The sequence below is a fragment of the Nothoprocta perdicaria genome, unplaced genomic scaffold (genome assembly GCF_003342845.1).
Source record: "Nothoprocta perdicaria isolate Ctin4 unplaced genomic scaffold, notPer1 scaffold_1, whole genome shotgun sequence".
NCBI lineage: Eukaryota > Metazoa > Chordata > Aves > Tinamiformes > Tinamidae > Nothoprocta > Nothoprocta perdicaria.
The window spans coordinates 15,146,529-15,170,203 of record NW_020454093.1 but is presented as its reverse complement, the minus strand read 5'-3'; the positions used below and the strand labels follow the sequence as shown (position 1 = coordinate 15,170,203).

Here is a 23,675-nt window from a genome sequence, read left to right as displayed (position 1 = left end):
GCATTAAAATACCTCATTGACAAAGCTTCTGCTGTAATAATTACACAAACAACACAAAGAAGGTTTCCAATTTTTTTCCTCATTAATCCATCTTATGAATCTTCTTGTACTAGAAACATACAATACTGAAGACCTCAGACATAAGCAATATCATCTATTGAAGCTTTAATAAAGAAGTTGTTTAGTTTGCTTTTTAAAATTTGAAATGTTAGAACAAGCAGTGCCAAATAAACACTTTCCTGAGCCACCTGAAAAGCTGAAGTGTCTCAGGCTAATATGATAATAGAAGGATATTAAGTTTCTGCACTTAACTCACTATTCACCTTTGAGAAGAGTGACCATCTGGGTTTGGAACAAAAATCTACCTTTACTTGAGAAGAGTGGTATCATGAGGAAGGAATCTTGCTAAATGGATAGGAGCAATGACTGCAAATAATATTGGCATAGAGGACATACTGGGCTGATGAGTGCAATGCAAAAACCTACCTATGCGAAATACTGCAGTGGCACCACTTTGTTAATACAGTTTGTGCTGTAGTCACAGTCTTTTCCGTAAAGTTTTAAACCGAGCATAAGTGACAACTGTACTTCCCTGGGCAGTAAAATTGATTAGTGTTCACGGTATCACTTATTCACCTTTCTCAATTTCAAATTAAATTGCAGTTCCCTGAAKAAAACAACAAAGCCAGAAATGGTTTTACTCCACACTGTCTGTAAGGAAGACTGGAGGGCACATCCTTCAGGCACYTTTCCTTCCACCTGCACTATATTCACTCAGTCAACTCCCTTCTCATTAGTCTACATGCCTGGTGGCCCAATTCTACTGTTCGCTGTGGATCAATGCTGCAGGTACCTCTGAGCACAGATGCTCTCTATAAAGTCAATCTAACATCATCCTGCCCAAATCCTAAGAGAGATCTCTGGAAACAGCAGCTGTATTTGCACTGTCCACCAACTTASATCATTTGGCCATCAGAGCCTCGCTTCAAACTTAGCTGTATGGGCTCTGCTACATACATTGGAGCCTGAGACCAAAGCCCCACCAGATACTTTCTGAATCAGAAATGGGATGCCTCTGTCCCAAAACAGTATTTCATATTGCTGAGGCCCATGGAATAAGAACTGACCTGYTTTCTGTTGCTCAGCAGACTTCAGAAGGATGTGAGCAGAATGCAGTACTTAAAAAGCAGTATTTTTTTCCGGCGTTGGCCAGCAACACCATAGATATGTATTATGTTGTATGTGCATACAGGTTATGTACATACACATGCATGCACATGCACCATTGTAAGCCACCCTCAACATCTAATAGCACCATATTTTTAACAGTGGATTTTAAATTTTATCAGCACCTATAACTGAGGTTACATTGCCATCACAGAGGTTAACAAGTCTAACCTTACCATGCTGCATATCCTGACCTCACAGATACCTCAAGTGAAGTGAAGTAAACGCTTAGCCAAAGGTCTCAAACCTGTCTATGAAAAAGGACAGTTAGACTTTGTGGCCTTCATTAGATTAACACATTATAGCTAGGTCCAAACATTTCTATTAACTTTCATAAAAGTCTGTCTAGAAAAATTATTATTGCCAGTCTTAGCTCTGTATCCATAGTGACACTTTTACTTACGGCTATGTGTCTCACTCTAAATTGCATAAAACGTGTCACTCCTCTGTATTACAACCTCAAATTGTCTGGTAGCTAGGGAGTAAACCTGAGCTTTTCCAAGAGCCCAAAGGACCAACACATCCAACTCTGTCGGGTTTCAGTGGAATCTGAACGTCAGACTTGGTCCAGCTCTTCTGAAATGCCCAGCTACAATTCCAAGGGTCCAGTCTGGTCTCCCTAAAGGTTCTGCCATTTTCGTCAATAGCAAAACATATCTATGGTCTGGCTCATATTCTCCTAATGATTGAGGACCACAGCTAGGCAGATACTCCAGGTCCCAAATGTCTCTCCCAGATTTGCATCTCTCCTAGTAGGTTCTGGAGTAGATACAACTGCTCCATCTGTGAATTACAATTACTACCTGGGTAACAGAGTAGATGTAAATAGCTTTGCTTTTACAGTACCATGAAATGCTGCTCCATGACCACTTAAAATCTATCTGGAATTTACCATTCCAGATTTGGCAGGGCTTTTAAGTTGGAACAAGWCATTTACAGCAGGAGAAGACTGGCCAGGACTGGATATCTCTGAGGTATCCTTTCAAGGTTCAGTCAAGTATTAAGTGAACAACTTTCCTTTTAAGAAACACGGTGTTTAGATTTGGCCTAAATATCATAATCAGCTATAAAATTCCTCTTGTAAATTTAGATGAGGATGGAAGCAAGCACATAGTTTAGAGAAACACTGCCACTTTGCTTTGATTCCTTTAAAAAAAAAGTAAAAAATATTAAAATAATAATAATAAAAAAAGAAGTGAGCAACCACAGAGGTGCCTGGACCAGAGCAGAGACCACCCAGGGCAGTCCTGGGCCTGCCCGGCCAGCTGCCCTCACTGACTGCTCTTGAGTACTCGGTGCTGCCATTTCAAGGAGGGTTCAGAAAAAAGAGAAAATACAAATTAAACATTCATTAAGAAAAAAGAACCCCAAATTCTTGTACGCTTCTCTCTAGCCTCTATGCATACCTAAGAAGTACTAACTGCTGACACATTTCAAGTTTCGTTACAAATTTTGGACCATTAAAGGAAAAATTTGTATTGAATTATGACTGATAAGCCTAAGGGATGTGTCTGGACCCCCAAATTCCATTTACACTGGGAGGTTCAAAAGAGAAAGAAGCATGAAACCTGTAAACAGAAGCCCTGTTTAAATTAACTATATAAAAAACAGCTAATGTTGAGCAGGTTGATTGTTAGTTTCTTGGCTTTGAGACGATTTTCTTCTAGATTTAGGGTAATTTTGTTGCTTGAGGCCTCGCTGATTCCAATATCTTGCTTTGTTCCGAACTCGGGGATGGCTACACGTGAAGCAGCACCGAGTGTGTATTGAGGGCACCGAGCACTTGCCGATGCCTCTCAGCCTCTGGCAGAATTGAGCTGACAGCTGATCCTTGCTGCAGGAAAGGCCTATAGTGGAGGAGATGAGAAGAATTAGCTATATTTTGCTAAAAAATAGTCTCCACATTTCCAGAATATTCAACTGCATTAGTCTGGACAGTCTTGTCTGTTAAGGTTCATCTTTATGATGGCTTTCTCTTCCTTGGTATTATTTTTCAGCTTCATCTCCCTGATGTTCTGGCACTCCCAAGTGAAAAGATCCCATTAAACTTCACATGACCTTCTGTCTTGGAAAATACAGCACTTTTTATTATTGTTCAGCGAGCATTTACTTTTGCAGCAGACGTAACTGATCTCTGTTTTTCAGTTTAATGCTTCTGCTTTTAAGAAGTGCCAGCAGGATTCCAGTAACAACGACGTGTGCCTGGTTCTCTGGCATTCCCACACCCGGGCACTGGAGACGGGGCTGGCTGGGTGTTGCAGGGAGGTGCAGGGCCAGCAGCGAGAGCACGAACAAGGCATGTGYAACTACATGATGAGCTTGACTCCCCTGAAGCACCAGAACAGGTTGCCAACTGGTAAGATCTGTACTATGGTTCTGATACACCTATAGCAGCTTTAATAAAGTGAAATCTGTCAGACGTAGTCAAGCATAAACATACCGTCAGTCCCTTGGGAGAAGGAATGGTTGCAAAGGGACATGGTTGAGGTTTGCAAAAGTGGGAAGGTGGTAGGATAGCTGAATGCAGGGCTGCTGCTCAGCAAATCCGCAGCAACAGAAATACATCAATGAAAGTAGTAGAAAGTGGGGTTTAAATAGGTAAGAACATTTCTTTATACAGCAGCCTGTGAACTGCTGGAACTTGCAGCCAGAGGAGGTGATGGAAGCAGACAGAATTGCAGGGTCAAAAAAGGATCCACTATATTCACTGAAAAAGTTCCATAAATGTAAACTGAAAGAACGGGCTCAGGCTGCCTTTAACAGCCCTAACTCAACAGCTGAGGATACGGGATGAACACAAGGGAAATGAATCACAGGAAGCAACTAAACTTAGGGGGAATGCATCCTCCCTAAGCAGCATCTCCTAATGCCTCTGTTGAGACAGAATCCCGGGCTGCATGGACCACTGGCCTGCCCAGTGGGCATTTCTTATGCTTTATTGGCCTCTTGAGCTTTTACTCACGGAAGTAACTATTAACAAATCTGTGTAGGTGCTATTTATCCGAGCACGTGCTGTCCTGAACATGAGAGGAGCAGAAGATGAACAGCAATTCAACTCTAGGGCAAAACAGGACTAAGGACTTCCAAATGGCAGGATGGGTGACTCATAGCACACACGAGGGCACGCCAGGTCTGCACTGCCTGCAGGAGTCAACCTCTCGTCTTCCTGACTTGCTGGATCTGCACTGCTGACTGAGAGGAGGGAAGAATCATCCTCCTAAAAGCCTCTGAAAGCTCCAAAGTCTCTGAGCTGGCCTTGTGCTTACCATATAGTGTCTGCTGGGTACTGCAGTACACAGACTATAGAGCTTTTTGGCTTTACCCCCACTTCATCATCATCATAACAAGGGATGGAAGATCTATAGAGCTGAGAGAAAAACTGTGTCTATGTTCACTGATAGACACATTCAGTTTTCATTGTATTTTCCAGTTTGCTTGTGCTCTCATGCCAGAACTTGCAGTTTCTACGGGGGGAATCTATCTTAAGAAATAGCATCCTCTTTGATTTGGGCTCCACTGTGGTGGTGTTTCTATTTCAAAAATGCTTGCCCACCTTCTTCCCAGGGGGAAAAAAAACAGCCTCTGACACTTGTTACTGCCTTCTAAGTGCAATATTTTTATATATTATATAGCATATATATATATATGCTTTGGGTCCTCCATGGCCCCTGTCAAACCAAGCACAGCCTGCTGATTTGYGCACTCCTAGCTGCACACAAGCACAGCCCCTCCACCCCAAGAACTGGGGTTTCAAGCTGAAACAACTGGGGTTTCAAGCACGACCTGTTGCAACCCTTCTTTCACAGCCCAGAGCTGTGAGCTACCTAACAGGAGGTAACAGGTCCGGTGGGGAGGGAGAACGTGGCAACACGACCCTGTCAATAGCCTGGCTGAGCTGGAGGGGTTAGGCCAACCTGCAACTGCTGAGCCTGCAGTAGTCCCAGCAAGTCAAGAGATCAAGTCAGCACGAGGCTCTTGCAGCACCAGTGAYGAGCTCTTTGGAAACTGCCTGCCCGAGATGTAGCATCATACCTGAGCTTTCCTCACACTCTTGCAGATTGCATTTCTGATGCTCCGTTGGCTTGGGCTTATCYGCACACAGACGGTGGTCTTCAGTCTCATTGCTGTCTGTATTGAGGCACTTCACTGTTCTTTGCTGAACGCCTCCTCCACAAGAGACAGAGCACTGAAAGAGCATCATTTTAACATATATAAAAAAGTCTTTTAAATGGAAGTTGTTTAATATGCCAATATTTGAGCTGTATAACAATGGGAAGCCAAAAATGCCATAYGGTCCATATCCAGTGGCACAAATGTACTGTGTGCATTGCACTTCCAGCTGGACACCTCCCTGGTGCCTCATGGCTAGGCTTGAGCAGGGCACAGTAAAGAGTAATAGTAAATAGTACTAATACAGCATCTTGGCATACGTAGGTGGGGAAATTGCTTTCTCCAAAGGAGAAGGCAGAGCTGAAACACAAATTCTGCAAGGTAAGAACACAGTAATCCAAATCAGGATTCCAAGTTGACAATTTTTCATTTCCTGCATTTTTTTTTTACTGGCTGCCTTCAGCAAATTAAAAAAGCCCAGTGAGATGACGGTTTTTGTTTGTTTGGTAATATTTACAATGTGGTTACCCTTTCCTTATGACAAGGAAATTACTGCCAGCTTGTTCTGGCCATATGGAGATGACCATAAAGACAACATTTTCACAACATATTCCTGTACTATTCTGAAAATGTACTTAATTCTTCAAACAAAGAGTTTATGAGAATTCCAATGATTTTTACACTCTTATTCTCTCCAAATACATAGTAGTCAGGGAGAAAAACACTTAAACAAATACAGAATAATAAAATTTTTGATTGTTTGGAAATGCACACAGAAAAAAATGGAAAATGTTTAGAAAAGCACAGACATCAACAAAAGTGATTGTTCCTGGCAAAGACTCAGTCAGACTTGTCCTTAAAAACTCAAGCTTTTTCCCCTCCCGCTCTAAAGATTCCCTGCCCTGTCATGCTCTTGAAGTGCTGCCTGGCTCTATGCCTAACAGAATATGACTGAATTTACTACTGAAGTAGCCTTTCTCATGGAAAAAACGAAAGTGTGTCAATGATGATTTCTCCTTTTCTATTAAAAGAGTATTTAAAAAGCAACAAAACATTTCTCCCTCCAACACTCCATAATGTARCAACTAAGAATAAAAGCTCTACCAGCTGAATGAACTGAGATGAGCTTGCTCTGAAACGTCTGGTTGATATTTTTAAAGGATTTCCTTCACAGCTCTAGCTGTCTATTAGAAACTAAACTTGCCAGAGGCACTGAAGCTCACAAACAAGTGGGGGATCTGCTTAATCCCTCTTTGCTGTAACTTGACCTTTACTCTTCAACTAATAGCAACAATTTAAATATGATCTAATATGACCAGCTCATGATTTCATGTAAGAACAGATTTAGTCGTCAAAAGCTTTTGAAGCCTGAACATGCTAGCTGAATRCCAGCTGAGTACCAGTATGTCCTTAGTGTGTCAAAAAAAAAGAGAATACAATAAATAAATAAATCCTACCGAGCCCCAGGTCTGGTTAATCCACTGTGTACAAGGYTGCATGTTGCACAGTGCAGTGGCATTAGGCCTTTCCATCCAGTCGCAGTAGCCTTCTTCTGGGCAATAGACACGTCGCTTTTGCTGGCCACCACCACAYGTCCTCGAACACTAACAACAGAGGAGCACAAACCATCACGGGGCAGGTTGGAATGAGCAACACATCCCAGAAACACAAAGTAAAGGGAGTTGAAAATGCTCTTTGCTTAGTAATGTGGAATGACAGGTCACAAGAAGTGACCTCTTTCATGTGTAGGAGATGTCCAGGCTAGCTTGCACACCAAGCCTAACAGCGCAGATGTGAAGATAAGCTCTGCATTGATACATTTATTTTGTTATTTGCTCACATAAGTACAAGGAACGAGCTGCTAACAGCTCAAAATACAATGGAGAAATCCATTCCTGCCTTGTGCGAATGAATATAATTCACAACATGGTCAGAACTGGTAACAGCAGCTGAGGCAAGACCAGAGGCAGCAATGACTTCAACAAAAATGACTATGTATGTTATAAGTCTGCAGGTTCAATCTGCAGCATTTATAGGAGACAGTACAAGTCATGGGCAGCAACATCTCATTTTTATAAGGCAGTTGTGGACATTAATATTCACCCAATGCATCCAATTTATTATCTCCAGCATGTCAATAAAATAAAATAAAATAAAATAAAATAAAATAAAATAAAATAAAATAAAATAAAATAAAATAAAATAAAAGCATCACACAAAGGCATTGACCTAAATTCTTTTTAAGCATTCTTTTGTCCCTATTTTATTATATTAATCAACTGAATATTATTATTCAGTAGGTCAGCAGTCCAGCTTGCTTGAAATACACACAAGCTTTGGTACACTCGTATGCTGGAAAGGGTCAGAGATACTTTGGATAACACTGCTCTTCTTTTCGTGGAATGGCAACCTTATGGACAGACACAGGATCACAGCTTATTTCTGACAAACGTTCATTTCAATCCAATTCTGTCCAGCAACCTCAACATGAGGACAACTGCCAGGGATGGCCAAGAGCTTTCAGCAAATATTTTAAGTGGCAAAAAATCAATAATATGGCATCATTTGGCCAGTCTTCTATTACTCACCCTTTGCTGTGTTATCTCACGGGAAATCTGGTCCCTGCACACAGGATAAGGGCTCCCATTTCTTATTTTAAGTGTGGGTTGTCAGTGACCAGTAAGGAAGCAATGTGCTCATCTGTTAACATCAATTAGCACTGGGTCCATAACGCAACAAGGAGTGCGGCACTTTYTCCAGAGCTTTTCTTAGATGGAGCAAACACTGAAAGGGAACCATCATGCCACATGCTCTAGATGAGAAAAACATGTGCCTGGAGGATCATGAAAGTTTACTGGTCCAGATTTACACCACAAAGTGACCCAAAATCAAATTTATCTCYGATCTAATTCTCTGCCCTCATAAAATTCCAGATCAAAAGTGTAAAGGAAAATTAGGAATTTAAGAAAATTCCAAATTGGTCATAAGAACAGAGCAATATAAAAATTGTCAGCCAAATTATTCAGTCTGTATGAATCTCATTTAGTGATCTAGCAGGACACCCAAGACAAATCCACTTGATATGCAARGATGTTTGCTCCTCTGCTTCAGGGTATGGTTATTTACAGTCCTAACTGAGTATCATGTGCAAYGCTAGGAATAATCCTGGTAGGTCTTTCTCTACAGTAAATTCTCCTCTAACCATACGCAGGGACTGCAAAACTTGGTAATAGTTCGTCCCTTCCTTTGAGGGACAGCATCAGACATAATTGTCCCTGTTGTCTGATGGATAATTCCTCATTCCAAAACCTTCCTTCAAAGGACAATACCTCATCCCAGGGCTCCACTTGCCACTGGAAGCAAGGCTCCATGTTACAGCTAGTGCTGAGCTGTGGCTTATATCCAAGTAACTGGCAATGAAAAGGCCTGAGAAGTCGCTTCTCACGAACATCCACACACTGAACATCTCGGATCTTGAAGCCGCCGTTGCAGCTAGCAGAGCACTGTATATGAAACAGAAAGGACACACACTCAGGGACAGTCCTCTTCCCCAGCTTCAGCGGGGGATGATGGGCATAACATTCTAACATCACGACTCACAGGCATAATTTCCAGTTTGCCCTAGGAATAATTTGTTATTAGGCTTAAAAATCATGGGTTTTGTCCCTGCAAATCAGAAAACACCATATGAATATTTCCCTTTCTTCACTGGAACATCCATTAATAACAGATGCAGATTTAATTAGCCAGCAATTTCCAAATATGTCATAGAAGAAAAAATCATAATGCAATAAAAGTAAGAAAAGAAATCTCACGTATGGGAGCAACTAGCCAGCCCTTCAGCTGTTCCTGCTGCAGGCAGGCAGAAGGAGACATCGTTGTGCGAATAACTCACTTCCAGTTCAGCCATGGAAGAGGCTGTCCATGGCAGCAAGTTGCTCAGGCCGGTGAAAACACTTCTCTTTTTGGAGAAGGAAGTCGAGTTAATGATGATACCACTGGGACAYTGGACTGGGGACACAGCACTGGACATTGCTGTGGGAACTCATCCCACAGCAGTAGCTGCCATCCTCATCTGCCCCATTGATGGACAGCAGCAGGAGCAGTAATTTGGCTTTTCATTCCTATCTTGCCTTYTCTGCCACCTATTTGTCCTTCCACTCCCTCTCTCTGGGCACAGCAGGACCTTGGGGATGTGACACCCAGCAGCAATGCAGGGGCTGCAGGACGACAAGTCTCTTGTCTCTGTGCAAGAAGGAGCCATGGAATGGAGCCATCACATCATGGTGGTGATGRGAGTCACAGCCCTCATGAGTGGAAGCAGGCTGGGAAAAAAGGATGAACACCCTGATGCCAGGCCTGGGTGAGAAAACAACAAAGGAGGGAGCAGGAGAGACCTCGCTCACAGTCTGTGAAATCATTCTTCTGTATGACACTGTAGGTCCTATTTCCTACTTAGCTCCTGCCCACCCAACTGAGCCATTCCAGGCTCCTGTTCCTTCCCAGAATCTGCTCCAATGCCCTATCCAACACTACCATCTTCTGTTCCTAAACACAAGAGCCCAGGACCTATCGTGCTGTGGAACAAGATCTTAATTTGCTACTCCAAGGATAAATATACTTTGAATTACTATTTCTGTTTTCACCCAGTTCTGCCTACACCACCAAATAATCTCAAACTACCTTTGCTCTACCACCGTGTTGAAAAATAACAACTGCTGCTGCTCTCCTCTACATGAATAATCACTCTTCAGCTCGGCATGGAAACTGAACATATTTATTGTTCTGGGCACTGAAGGATGGACAGAAAAAGAATCCGTATTTTTGTACACAGATGTTTCTACACCAACAGACACAAACAACAAGCAGAATCAACTGTGCTAAAAAGAAGTACAATTCCCAAATGAGCTCAAATTGTACGTGGCATTAAACTGAGATTGTAAGCTCCAGTCTAAAAGCAACAAAGAGTCTTTCTKTAGGGGAGGAGTTAGTCCAGAGTGAAGGAACAGATAAATCCTCACTACACTGGCGGTGGATTATAACCATATTGCTGTGATAAAGGTGCAGGACAAACATTTGAAATAAGTTATAAGAATAAAAATTGCCATTTACAAAAGYAAACAAAAATAGTTATTTTTATATATGAGTTTATAATTAGATTTGTATAGCTAAATTGCAGGAAAATAAGGGTGGCTAACACAACAGAAATCTGATAAAGAATGACYTTTGCTGCAAATAGGTCGCAGGATTGAACCAATATTAGCTGCCTATATTATTTCATCTAGTTGCTTTCTTTGAGACAACTATCATTCATTATTTGCAAGAGCAGTAACATTTATGAAGACAAATTGAAAGTGAAAGGCATCCCTCTGCAAAGGGACAGCAGAACATCTATTCATCATTTAAAATGAATTTTGAAAACTTAAACGTGGTTATGTGGTGCCTTTGCCTTGCCTGGACTTTCTACACAGGCATGTATTTCATGTTTAAATCACTTCTCCGTCAAAGAGATCAGCAGCGCAAWGCAAGTTTTGTAACTACAACCTTTTCTGCAGTCTCTTCTGTGTATGAACTGATGCTTTAGTCCAACAATAACAACACTGTCCACAARAGCAGTACATTTGGAAAAAGCTTGAAATCTTTCTTTTTCTTCATTAAATCTATGTAATTTCAATTATAATTTTGTATTTTTTTCCTTCCGACTCTTGAAAAATAACCCAGTATATTGAAAGCCCCAATTCTGGAGAGTCTGGAGACAAAACATCACAAGCTACAGAAAGTTTCACCAAAGTCCTTTCAGCTGCGCACCATGTATCCTACAGCACCAAAAAAGAAACCCAGCCCAATTCCCTGAATTACTGCTGTGGACTTGCTGCTCTTGACCYGGCCCATGAACATACCTGGGGCTGATTAAGAGCGCAGCAGCAACAGGCAATCTTCCTACTACATTTTTCTTCAGCTTTTGCAGTGAAACTTGTAAGTTACAACACAAATTCTCACTTGCTTACTAAAATTAGGATAGGCTGCTAAAGGCAGAGGTACATACTTGCACAGGAAAGACCAACACAAGGCACATGCAGATATGCACCGTTTTGTCTGAGGATCTCCATAAAACAGGGACAGCAAACTCTGCTTTTAGCTCCAGGGGCAAGATCTAATGAGCATGACCCCCACACAGGAAGAATAGAACTTACAACAGATGCATTTCCATAAATAACTTAGCCAGGAAATTAGTAAATTAGAGCTGAATGGTCAACTGGGAATCATGTATGCTTTCAGGGAAGTGAATGAATAATTATTTTAAATATGAAGCATTTACAGCTCTCTAGTCTTTGAAGTCAGAGAGCTTACTGCTCACGCAGGGCTCCGAATGAGGTTACCTTGCTCCAATTTCCTGTTTTCCAGCTTGCACAAGGGCGGAGATAACATCTTCTCACAGGATCAGGCTTTTTGGTGCGCTGGCAGTCAGATGCATCCCTACTGTTACACTCCACGCGTCTCCAGAACGTCCCCAGGCCACAGGTGGTCGAGCACTACATGGCAGGAGAGAAAAGCCCAGCAGCTTTAGTCAGTCTTTCCGGGAAAAARAGTGCCTCAACATTAATATCTACAGCCTTTGTAGATGTCCTAGGTTATCCAAGAGGCTTGCGCAGACTCTTCAAAGAAGATTTCAAATTTACCTAGATTATCCTAGCTAAGATTATGACGGAGGGGTTTTTTTTCCTAATTAGAATAAYATCAGTTCTGATATACATCATGTACTGCTCTTTATCAGCAAATTTCTGCTTATGGAGACACTCAATCTCTATCAGCTGCCCTGTGGCTTCCTTCTATGATCTTTGGTGCTTTAATTTTCAATTTGCTAGAGCAAAATGTCAGTGCATCTAACCTTCATCATTTTACCTTCGCAATTCCTAATACTGCTAATGACACAATCAGCAAAATGAGTACAAGATGCTGAAAACCTCAAATACACTGTGGCAACTTTGGACTATCCAAGGGCATCTGCTTCAGGAACAGCCATGGAGCTGGTGGCAACAGAGCAGGAGTCTGACTTGTGGGCTGCACCAGACTGAAACCTTCAGCAGGATCTTGGTGGGATCTAGCTGGGCTTTAACTCCACTGCCATGGGATACTCTAAGTCATCTCATGCCGTGCCATTTAACATGGCATTCCTACATTTTCATGAACTTGCAGCATTCCAGGTGGACCTAATAGCTAGTAGGTATGGGGAGATGGATCTTGCATATCCTCCATTGATATAGGCACACAGAGAGGTAGATCAGCGCAAAGAGATTTCAAATTCTGGCCTACAGGCTTCACTTATTGCACTGTTTAAAGATGGTCATCAGGAAAGATGCCTGTTCAGTCCCTCTGCAGATGAGGTAAATTGTTCAGATACCAAAGTTTGTCACTCTAGGAATCATATTTTTAAAATAAGAAGTCCATTTGGATACAAAGAACTAACTCTGTTTACATACAAGCAAAAATTTTACAATAGAAAGGGCATTAAATGAAACTGTGTAAAATTTGAATAGGCTCTTGCTGACTATATTCTGTTATTACCAATGTTAGGAGGGGGTGGCAGCCCCCACCCAGATCTGACCCACTCTGCCATCCCTGAACACAGCAAACTGGCTGCATAGAAATCTACTTGTCAAAAAAAACATGATTCTAGGGAATCGGAAAAGGCAAGTCAACAGCAATATACAGAACGATGCAACTACATATCCAAGGCCACAGAAAATTTAGCAATCTCTACTTGACTTGACTTTATATATCAAGACACATTTTACCAYGTAGGACGCTGCTCTGAGTTGGGAAGCATTTGCTTAATGGTGAATACAAATGCTCATGGGAGGATGAGACAGAAAAGAGCCACAAAAATCTGTTAACAGACAACTGGAAATTCTGTTTAAGTAACCAAAGCATTAATGTGCTTTATCCAGTTAAAAACAACTTACCTCACTCCAGTTCCCTACTATCCAGTAGGCCTCAGCACGCAAATTGTTGGATATTATTAGGTGGCTGTTTCCTGTGACACTTGGCAGAACCTGCTTAGATGCTCCACTTTGGTTCCTGGGAGCACGCTCAAGAGGTGGCAACGACGTGCTGTTGGTTGCAACGTCACGTAACTTTATTTCTGTTCTGTTGTCAGTCTGGTCTCTCAGCAGATGAGCAAACGTTGTGGGCATCGCTGTAAGGGTTGCTTCGTGGGTGGTAACATCCACAACGGGCACATCAACTTGCAGACTGTTGGGGTCTGCTGTTGTTGAAAATGCCAGTCCTTGTGGTGCTCCACTGTCAGGAAGGAGTGTAGAAGACTCATGGTGAAGAGAGGCTGGGGAGAGTGTAGGAGTTATGTTGTTGTGCTGGAGGACACAAGATCTGGTATCTAGAGTTGTGCTCTGGGTTCTGATTTCCGGATCGAATTCTGTGCTGTGAATGAGCTCAGTTGGTTTCTCACTGCTTCCTGCTGTCACATCAAAGTCATCAGATTCTTCAGTCAAGTAATCATAGCTAGGAGTTATTTCTGGACCTTTGGTAAATGAGGAGACGCGAATGTCCTCACCCCTTGGTACTTCACTCTTGACYGTAAAACCTGTCTCACCCTCAGTAACATTTTCAGCATGCCTTATATTTTCAGTASTAGAGCTATTACGAAAAGGCCATGAAGTAGTATTTTGGTGTGAACTAGTTTCAGTAAAAGCACCAGAGTAATTGTAAACATTACTTGATCCAGAAGAATTATTTTGTAATGTTTTGTTGATTGTTCCTTCTTTTTCTGAAATGCTACCCAAYGTAGACAATTTAGGCAAAGAAGCAGTTATGCTTTCAGACTTGGGTGTTTCTGTTGTTGTGTGGACCCTTGGACTTGGCATGGGTGTAAGTATTCTGCCAGGAGAACCCCGTTTGGGATTAATAGCTGTTTTTCTGATTAGGATCTTTCCTCTTCTAGGTCCCAGTGGAGGCATGAGAAATCTTCCAGCAGCCGAACATTGTTGGAGACCACATAGGGCCTTAGAGTTTGGTTTCTTGGAGATATCACATGGCTCATTATTATTTTTGGCACAAGTGACATTACGAGTCCTTATTCCACCACCACAAGTAACTGTGCACTGTGAAAGAATCAAAATTAATATATCTTCCCTCTTCATTCTGCTTCACATGTTAATGAAAATGATCATAAAATGCTATCTATTTATAGCAAAAATATTCTTACAAATAGTCAATAATAAAGCTTTTCCCAAGGACTGTTTTACTGGTTTTCTGCTAGCATGGAACTTTTAGCAGTGTAAATGACTCACTGAATATACAGTAGTGATTAAAGGCTACATGATAAAGACGGAACATGGACATATGATAAAACTTGATTTCTACAGTGAAACCACCTCAGAAGTTGTTTRGCTGATGCCTCTCCCATCAGGCATAAAAAAACGGACTAGAAATATTGCCATTAAAAAAATATCTAACTGGCTGAGTTCTGGCTGTTCACAATGCTCCAAATTTGCTGTGAAGTTTTGTGCGGCTCATAGATTCTTGCTAGATTTATGAGAGGGAGCCTTGCAGTGCTTAAGGGTGCTGGACTCCGAGGAGACTCAGCTTTTCCGTGAAGTTTTGCCTCCTCAGCTTGACAGGCACCGTGAGGCCTTTGGAAGTTGCTGCTCCACTGAGGGCTTTTGGAAATTTCAACATATGCCTCTTAGTTCTAAGTTGCTAAAGCTGGCTGACTAGCCAGTATTAATGGGGATGTTCCRTATCTCCTACTGTAGAAAGCCCTCTGAGGATGCTAGGGAGCTTGACCAGCTAATGTAGCTGGCTAAACCAGCTCTTAAAGCAGTAACTGTAAATACTGTAAGTACTTTTAAATCCTTGGAATATCTCAGCCCTGTCAGAGCTCATCTAGGTCAAGTGGTAGTAGAAACACCAGCTACCTTGTCTTATTGGTGCTCACTGTACTGTTATTACCTGTAGAATAACACTAGCTCTGCAGCAACAGGAGAGGGGAGGAAGGCAGAGAGGTGCTTTAATTATGGCTGTGTACTAAAAAAAAGATTTCATAACAGCTATAATGCTTCATCTGCATTAGCTGCTAATTAACCATGCTCATATCACAAGACACATGATGATTTTTTAACAGCCAGATAAGTTCAGAGCAGAGCAAATCCCTGCCTGTAAAAAATCTCTCTCTCATGTTCACCAGTAAAGAGCATTCTGCAATTACAAATCTATTGTCAACACTGCCACTTGTGCGGGAGAAATAATCCATCTTATGCTCCCTCTCCGATATCTGCAGCCTGGAAATTTATTTTTGTCAGTAACATGCAATAATGCTCAATGACACACAAGCACTCGCTGCATTCACTATCAGCATGCCATTTCGGTATAATTATACTGCTGGCCAGGAACACGCTGCCAACTTTTTCACAGGTAGTTAAATTATGTTGGCTACCCAATTTACAAAACAATCAACATTTGGGGATGAGGGCTTGTAACCAGCATTAGCTGAAATCAAACTGTCACAAAATTCAATTACTTCATTATCTGAATCTGCTATCAAAATTGCTAAGCCCATCACTGAGTAACCAACGCAGAAGTCTGGAGAGAGAAGGGGGAGGAGGCATTAAAAAAGTCTTGAAAGTTTTGAAACTTTCATTCTTTATTTTCACTGACACCTGAAAATGGAAAGAAATATGGAACTTGTCATGTATCAGCTGTCATAATTATTGGAGCTACATTTTCTTATCGCAYACTTCAATCATCATTCTGATAGACTCACATTCTGAAGTTCATCAGCTGTCAGTGAAATAACTGCATAATATTTATCTAACACTTTAAAGATGCACAGATATCTAGGTGTTTGTTAAGGGTTCAGATGAGAACTATAAGAGCTTGCATGCTGCTGAAAACCTAGCAGAAAAGAGATATAATGAGAAAGAGATAATTATAAAAAAAACATGAAAGCAAAAGTAATTTTTTCCATTCCTCTGTAATGAAATATACATCCTCTCCCCTTCAGTCCACAGCAGTAATAATATCTGTATGGAAGTTCTGAGCGTGCAAACAGGTTCTATTCTACAACAAAAATAGTCTGCCGAGCAAAACTCTTAGAAACCCCTAACATGCAGTGGCTTTCTTTCGTCTCCATAGAGGGATCAGGAACACATGCTAAAGAAAAAAGTAGGTTTAAAAAAAAAAAAAAAAAGTCATTAGTTCTTTTGATTGACTATAACAGAACATTCTGCAAACAAACAAATGAACAAAAACCACTTAATTCTACAGCTGACTGGAGTTTACCTCTGTCCAGTTGCTCACGGTCCAGTCAGAAGGGCACAGGACATCCCTGTTGCATGAAAGATGGGTCTTTGGCTTAAGCAGGTGCTGGCACTCAGTGACTGCCAGCGCCTGCTCATCAGATCCCACTGTCTGGATGCAAAGCACAGCTCGCTTCTTCTGTCCCGTTGGGCCACACGTGGTGGAACATTTCTGCCATTCTCCTGCCCACCACCTGAAAAACACGGGAAGAAGAAATATTAGCAGAAAATCATCTGTCGCCAACACATTAAGGAACAGGCTAAAGAATCTTTTCCTAGAGAAAGGGGTCAGAGACTCCAATCCAGAACTTTATGACTGATGTTTTGTCTTGTAGCTCAGTAATAACATTATGTAAAATTACATAAAAGTACATAACACAGGTCAGGCTTCTGCTCCGTGCTCTGGCACTGACCAGTCCCCAACACAAACTGATCTCCAAACAGCAGCAGGCACCAAGGACTATGCTTCTGGAATAAATAAGAACCCATTCAGTGATAGTCTTTCAAAGCTCCATTTGAAGAACAGCTAGGAAGCTTTGCACTCTGCTCACGTTGCTCTGTTGTTTATCTGCTTATTGTTTTGTAAGCATAGAACAAGCAACACATGGGAACTGTGAGGGGGCTGTAATTACAGAATTACAAATGTAGAAAAGCAGCCCTATGTCCTTGGACCTAGCTGGGTGCTTAGGACTGKAATAGGAAGTTCTGCATTGCTTTCCTTCAGGAAGTAAAAATAACCCCCTGCTGTGTCTCCCTGTTGATTAAAATAGCCCTCTGCAGCTCAGCAGGCATTGGTTCCCTGACTTAAAGATAACTGTTTCCTGTTCCTTCCATGGCCTGTCCCCTTTATATTCAGTTTTCCACAGTCGTCCCCAGCTGCACCCACCTGTTTTTTGAATTCTTTCTGGCTTATAACTAACATTGTTCTACCACACACATCCCTTTCAGGCCATAGAGCTTACAGCAATGAAATCCCATTCTGATAAATATACCAACATTCAATATAGGGGTTTATTACAGTTTTTGGCATACATCCTGCTCTCTCGCAATCTCCTGCTTGGTCCCCCTAATTAACTACGTGTCTGGCTTCTTTGATTTGCTGATTGTCCCTCTCCTGGAAGCAATTTATACCTYGACTGCAAAAGAGCCGTCACTGATGTGGAAGACACTAAAACCTATTCATAATCATTAAGAAGAAAGCCCTTAGCTACCAAACTCATCCATGCAACCCATCTCGTGTCCTCTGAGGAACACATCTTCCCTCATCGCTTTAGGTACTTTTAATTACCACATTTCATTTTAAATTATGCTATAAGCCCTTTGGGATGCCAAGTGCTTGCTATACTATTGAAGACTTGCCCATTGCCACCACTGCTCTGTACAAGGCCTCTAGCAGTACAGTAATAAAAGAATGAAGTATTTCTCTCCTGTCTCTTGGGAGGTTTTGTGCTCTTTCATGCTTCTGCAAACTGACAAGTTGTTGAAAAGCCAGTACCTCAGTAGAAACTAGCAATAAAGAAGCAAAAACATAATCTGGCAACCTGAATCAAGCCATTTCAGGGTCATCTGCACCTCTTACATCCGCTATCCAGTTCTCTTCACCATCTCCAGCATCTTGCAGATTGCTGACAAGTCACAAAAGGAGCTTCGAGAATGTTAATTGCTTTATTAATTTTAATGGCYGTGGACCACATATTTCCAGCTACACATGTGGTAGGATGATATCTTCTGCCATAATTTTCCAATTACTTTAAGTAAGGATTCATGTGTTTGCAGGTTCAAGTACTGAATTCTGAGCACTGAAGTATCTAAGTTTGCTTAAGAATTTGCCTTGATCACATATAACAGTGCATGATTAATTAACTGCAATTTAGAATTAGGCAGAGAAAAGCTTTGGGGAAGGAAACTTGCAGGCAGTCGTGCTGAGAGATGGTGACAATTTGCAACTGAACCTGATGTGAGTCTTTCTCCAGCAGAGCAGGGAGCCACAAAGTGCCAGTGGATGGGGTGGCATGAACTGAGGTATGTTGATCACTGGTWGCAGAGCAGCTGCCTGAGCACCCAGGGTAAACCACTGCCAGGGAGTTGGTGTTTACAAAGAAAGAGATGTCTTTTTAAATTACTTAAACGAAAGACATCTCTCTCAAATTGCTTAAAAGCAGTTTAGCACTGAGCGGTAAAGAGGGGCCCCCRGAACGGGGCCTGGCGCCACTGCTGCGGCGCACAGCTCTGCTGAGCCCCGGGATGCGGCCTGGAAGGAGCTGGAAGGCAAGCTCCAGCTCTCTGGAACCCTGCAGGAGRCCCCACCAGACGACTCTGTTGTCACGGCATGGACAGACTCCTGAGAATCCTTCCTCGAGCTCTGTGCTTGTACTCAGCTTCAGTGTTTTAAACATCACCTGCCCAGAGCATAGCACCAGGGAACTCTTTAGCAAAGCTTCTTAATCCTTCTTAATTTACAAGTATAGCAACTGYTCTTAAGTATTTCTTAGTACTTAAATAGTTCTTAAATATTAATGCATCACTATGCCCATGTGAAGCTACAGGACTGTCTTATCTTCGTAGGCAGGCACGGCATGGAGAAATTGTGCTAACAAGTAAACAAATGAAGTACMTGACTTGGGTAAATAATTTGCCTAAGCACTAGTTTTCCAAAGCTTGATCAACTAAAGAGCAGTCTGTAGGATGGAAACATCCCTTCGGTTCATTCCAGCTGCAGTTGTGAGTGTTCAGCTYTTCCCCAGTGCAGCCAGAAGCACCCATCATTCCAAAACATCAATTCCAAAAAAAGAACATAAAACTAAGAGGAACTTGTGGATAGTTTAGATGCAACTTCCTTGCTATTACAGTGATTCTGGAACAAAGGCAGGGAGAAAATCTGGTTGTCCCAGGTGGCAACAACTGCTTTAGATGAGCCCCATCTCCTTGCCCTCATGAGTTTCCAAATTCTGCAGTAACTCAGGCAGGGTCCAATAGCCTTGTTCATGGTACAGTCCCCCTCCACGCTTCGATAGGTGCTGAATGAGGTAAAGGTCCTGCTGAAAAAATCGTGGGATGGGATTTTGGAATCAGAGATTGCTACACACATTCCTTAGGGCAGAATACTCCTTCCTGCTGTTTGTGTCTTCTTTCTGTTTTTATCCAGCAACAGGCACAGCGGATCTCTCTAAGACTGCAATTTTGGCTTTATTACAGTATTAGAAATAACGTTATTTGTTCTTTCTATGTTACTGGGACTTACTACCAAGTCTAGAAGCAGAACTATAGAAGTACAACAGAAATTTGGAAAAGACAGATCCCAAATATCTTTATAATAATCTATTTATAATTATTCTGAACAAGAGGTTAGTCAGGTTAAAAGGATCCAGGCAATTTTCTTCCCAGGAAGAACAAAAGTTCTATTCACAACAGTACAAGTAGCTAAAATTCATCTCTTTTGCTTTAAGTACTATTTGTTGATATTTATTATCAACACCTATGCAGCTAAATATCTGCTTAGCAAAGAAACATATAATGGGAAACAGTGTTCCGTATACCCAGAGTTTGATCGCTGAAGTCTGACTGCATTCCTGCACAGCAGCATCACTGCAGCTTCACATGAGCTGTCGTATCACACTCAAAACTTTCCACTGTGTATGGTAACGAGTTCTGCCAGTGTTAGTTCTAGGCCAAGACGCTGCACGAGTGTATTGCCATATTTAAAATGTTTTATTTGCCTTGCTCCAGATTGTTTTAGTAGAAAGTGTGGGAAAAATAAATTTAGTCTAAATCATCTAACAAACAAGACTATTAAGACCTGGTACTTCTCAGGAACCTGGCATTTAACCTGTTTATAATTAACTCTTCGAAATGGATTAGCAAGATAAGATCTGGCTTGTGTGTTACAATCATTGTAGTAATGTTATTCTTTGCTTATACCTACTGTCTGATACGTTATCTCATTTTAATTTAGTACTCCAGTAGCTAGACTACTAGGCTCCTCTGGTAGCTTGTTCTCCATCAGTGGGATTTAAAGGATCATACGAGGGTTATGCAAGAGATGATACCTTGTCTTTTAGATGAGATGTCTCCAAAAGCAACTAGTTGCCTGTTGGGAAGTGTGAGGCCATCCAGCAGTTCCAGGTGTGCGGCTACTGCTCTGACACAAGGTCCCCAGCAGTGCTGTGTTTGGTGGCATCATCCTTGCCTCTAGCACAGATCTCAGTCATGTCTCTCTGAAGCACACGTGTTCCTTGGCAGCTTCACATGCATTCTCAGCAAGGTCAGATCATTATGACAATCACATCTTCCTCTAACATTCATCTTTTCTTTGGAACCAACAAGCCAACTAAACTCACCACCCTAAGCGCTTTAAGCTCTTTCTTGCTTTTCAGATAGATATATGTACCTGTCTGTCTGGATTAGAGATGATACCTGCCACAAAAAAGTGGCATACCAACTAAATCCAACTAAAATATATTGTATATGTTTTCTGCACTCCATTTTGTCAGTATTTTGCTCATCTACCTCAGAAGGAAAAATAATTCTTTTCCTCTACAGTGAAAAATGATCTTGAGAAAGATCATTCAGACTGACAGTATTTGATGCTTTTCTGCCTGACCAGCAGAGGAGCGAGCTTGGTTCACCTTTAATGTAATTCTGCTCTGCCCAATCAGGGATGGATCCAGCTCCCTGACTTTCAAAAGCAGGTGTGGAAAATGCAGTCACTTAGATCAAACAGGGATAACTCAAACTTACTGGGAACTTTGGAATAAATAGCACAGCTTCTACTTGCTCTAAGTACTAAGCATCCCCATACAGACAGATACCTTCAGCTCTTAAAAACTCAATTTGTTAGTAAATTTGATTTACTGTCAATTGCTTTCCTGGCAAATGATGCAGAATTATGAAAGGCTAATGGTTTATTCCTTTAACCGTTATTTATACAAGCTCCAACAGCAAAGACATAAATACCAAAGGAGGTGTCATATATTGTTGAGAATATATCTGGAGAGAGTTAAGCGGCTGTACAATATTTCTTATATTAAACCTCCATGAAACTCCCTGCTAGCAAACAAAATAYGATGCACTTTAATTATAATTACTTTAATATGATTTGGAATTATACTAGAATTACTAAGGATAGACTGTTGTCTCTCAATGTGAAACAGCATGTCAGAACAGCATGATCAAAGGTTTCCAAAGACAAGGAAAGATAAAAAGACATTTCAGTATCTAATGTGTGAAGCACAAAACACAGAGTGTACTGCAGCAACCAATACAGGGCCTGTCACGTCACTTCACCTGCACCTCTGATCCCTTCCAACAAATCAATGCCCTACAAGAAGTCAATTCCCTAGGGTGTTCTCACCTGGACTGCTTGCAGTGATTAGACTTCCTTACCCGACCTCCATAAAAGAGCAGAACAGAACAGTGATGAACAGAAATGTTATGGAAACAGAAAAAAAAATGAACAGGGAAGGAAGGAAGATGCCCTTCATGGAAGGGAACAAACAATGAAAGCACGATAAAAAGATGTCAAATAATAAGAGTTACGAAAAATAAGTTATAAATAAGAGGGTATTTCCATATATTCTCCCTTATGAAAAGATAGAGCTGTACACAAAAATAAAAACAAAATGAAAACAGCATTAAAAGCTTAATTTTTTTTTCCTGTAAATACACTTTGGGAATACAAAGTAATAAAAATCACTTATGCTGGGAGGATTGTGTGTGGCTTGCATGCACATCAGCAGCTAACCTTGACAGGACAGAGCACCTACATAGATRGCGTGTAGCAGTCTCCACTATTCACAGTGCAGACTGGAATCACCRAACGTTCAAGGTTGGAAGGGACCTCTGGAGATCACCTAGTGCAACCCTCCTACTCGTATCAGAAATCATATCAGAAATTTCTTAGGGCAGYGCACTCATTATTTTCCATTCCTGGGTTTCTGACACCTTCCTCTGAATTCTGTGGGAGTCATCACTGCAGCTGCCACAGAGAAGCTGCCACACTGATCTGGCGTCAGAACCAACTCTTCTGACCGCGGGCCCTGCTCAGCGCTCCCGGTGCCGGTTACCTGGGCGGACAGTCCTTCTCGTAGCATTTCTTCTGCCGTCCGTTCGGCTGGGTCGCTGGGTCACAGAAAGAGTTTTTGATTGCTCCGCTTCCCTTCCGCATGCAGTGGGCAACCTGGCGCTGCACCCCTGGAAGAGGCACAAAGACAAGGATAACCCTCGAAGGCAGTGGGCAAACTGCGGGAATCCGCTAGCATGGGGAGCGCACAGTTTTTGCTCCACATCTGCAGTAACAGCCGTGGGACAAAGAGATGCATTCATACAACGATACATACATCTCAGCATGCATGCAGGGCAAAGAGGGATGCACGCATTTCGTCAGAAGTAGAAGTCAGCACTGCTTTTGAGTGTCTTAATTGAGGCAGGCATGAGGATCCTTTAATCGAGCTGAGTGTTATGCAGAGCTCTGCTGATTTTGTTAGCTCAGCYACACTAGATACACTCTGCTTTATCACAATTAATTATGTTGCAGCCTCACAGGTGGCTCTTGCATGGTTTGAAATCACACCCAACTTTAAGGACTGCGAATGCTTCTTGGATTACTCTGGGATAAGAGGCAACTCAGAGCAGCATGAGGCTTCTCAGAGCAGGGAGGTTTTTGCTGTTTTATTTATCTACTTCTCAGATCAATTATGCAGGAAAAAAAAGTGTTTCACTACAAATCTAATCTGTAACTACTAATGCTGCACTACAATTATCAATAAATAAATAAAAAGTCCAGAACTTGGCCTGAAATAATGATGCTGTAATACATGGGAGAAAAATCTGTTTTGCATCTGACTGACATGCAGCACTAATTGCATGGGCTAAACCACTGTAATGCAGAGAGACAGATACACATCCCAGACATACAGTGTGGCTTGTGTACTAACAATTCTACCCACAAAAACTCCCGCTCAGCTAACAGGAAGAAGCAGGAATCAAACTACTGTGTCACCCTAACGTGCATCCAAAGCAAGCCAG

General features: G+C 41.8%; 1 protein-coding gene across 1 annotated transcript in view; it reads right to left on the bottom strand.

The window, feature by feature from the left end:
• Positions 1-790: 790 nt before the first annotated feature.
• Positions 791-23,675, bottom strand: part of ADAMTS12 (ADAM metallopeptidase with thrombospondin type 1 motif 12) — a 124,241-nt gene continuing 101,356 nt past the window's right edge. Inside the window, exons 16-23 of the mRNA XM_026035710.1 lie at positions 22,715-22,841; positions 16,636-16,846; positions 13,302-14,456; positions 11,718-11,870; positions 8,667-8,840; positions 6,795-6,941; positions 5,260-5,413; positions 791-3,074 (exon numbers count right to left, since the gene is read on the bottom strand). Coding sequence (XP_025891495.1) covers positions 2,839-3,074; positions 5,260-5,413; positions 6,795-6,941; positions 8,667-8,840; positions 11,718-11,870; positions 13,302-14,456; positions 16,636-16,846; positions 22,715-22,841 — 2,357 coding nt within the window. The 3' untranslated portion in view covers positions 791-2,838. The remainder of the gene's footprint in view (positions 3,075-5,259; positions 5,414-6,794; positions 6,942-8,666; positions 8,841-11,717; positions 11,871-13,301; positions 14,457-16,635; positions 16,847-22,714; positions 22,842-23,675) is intronic.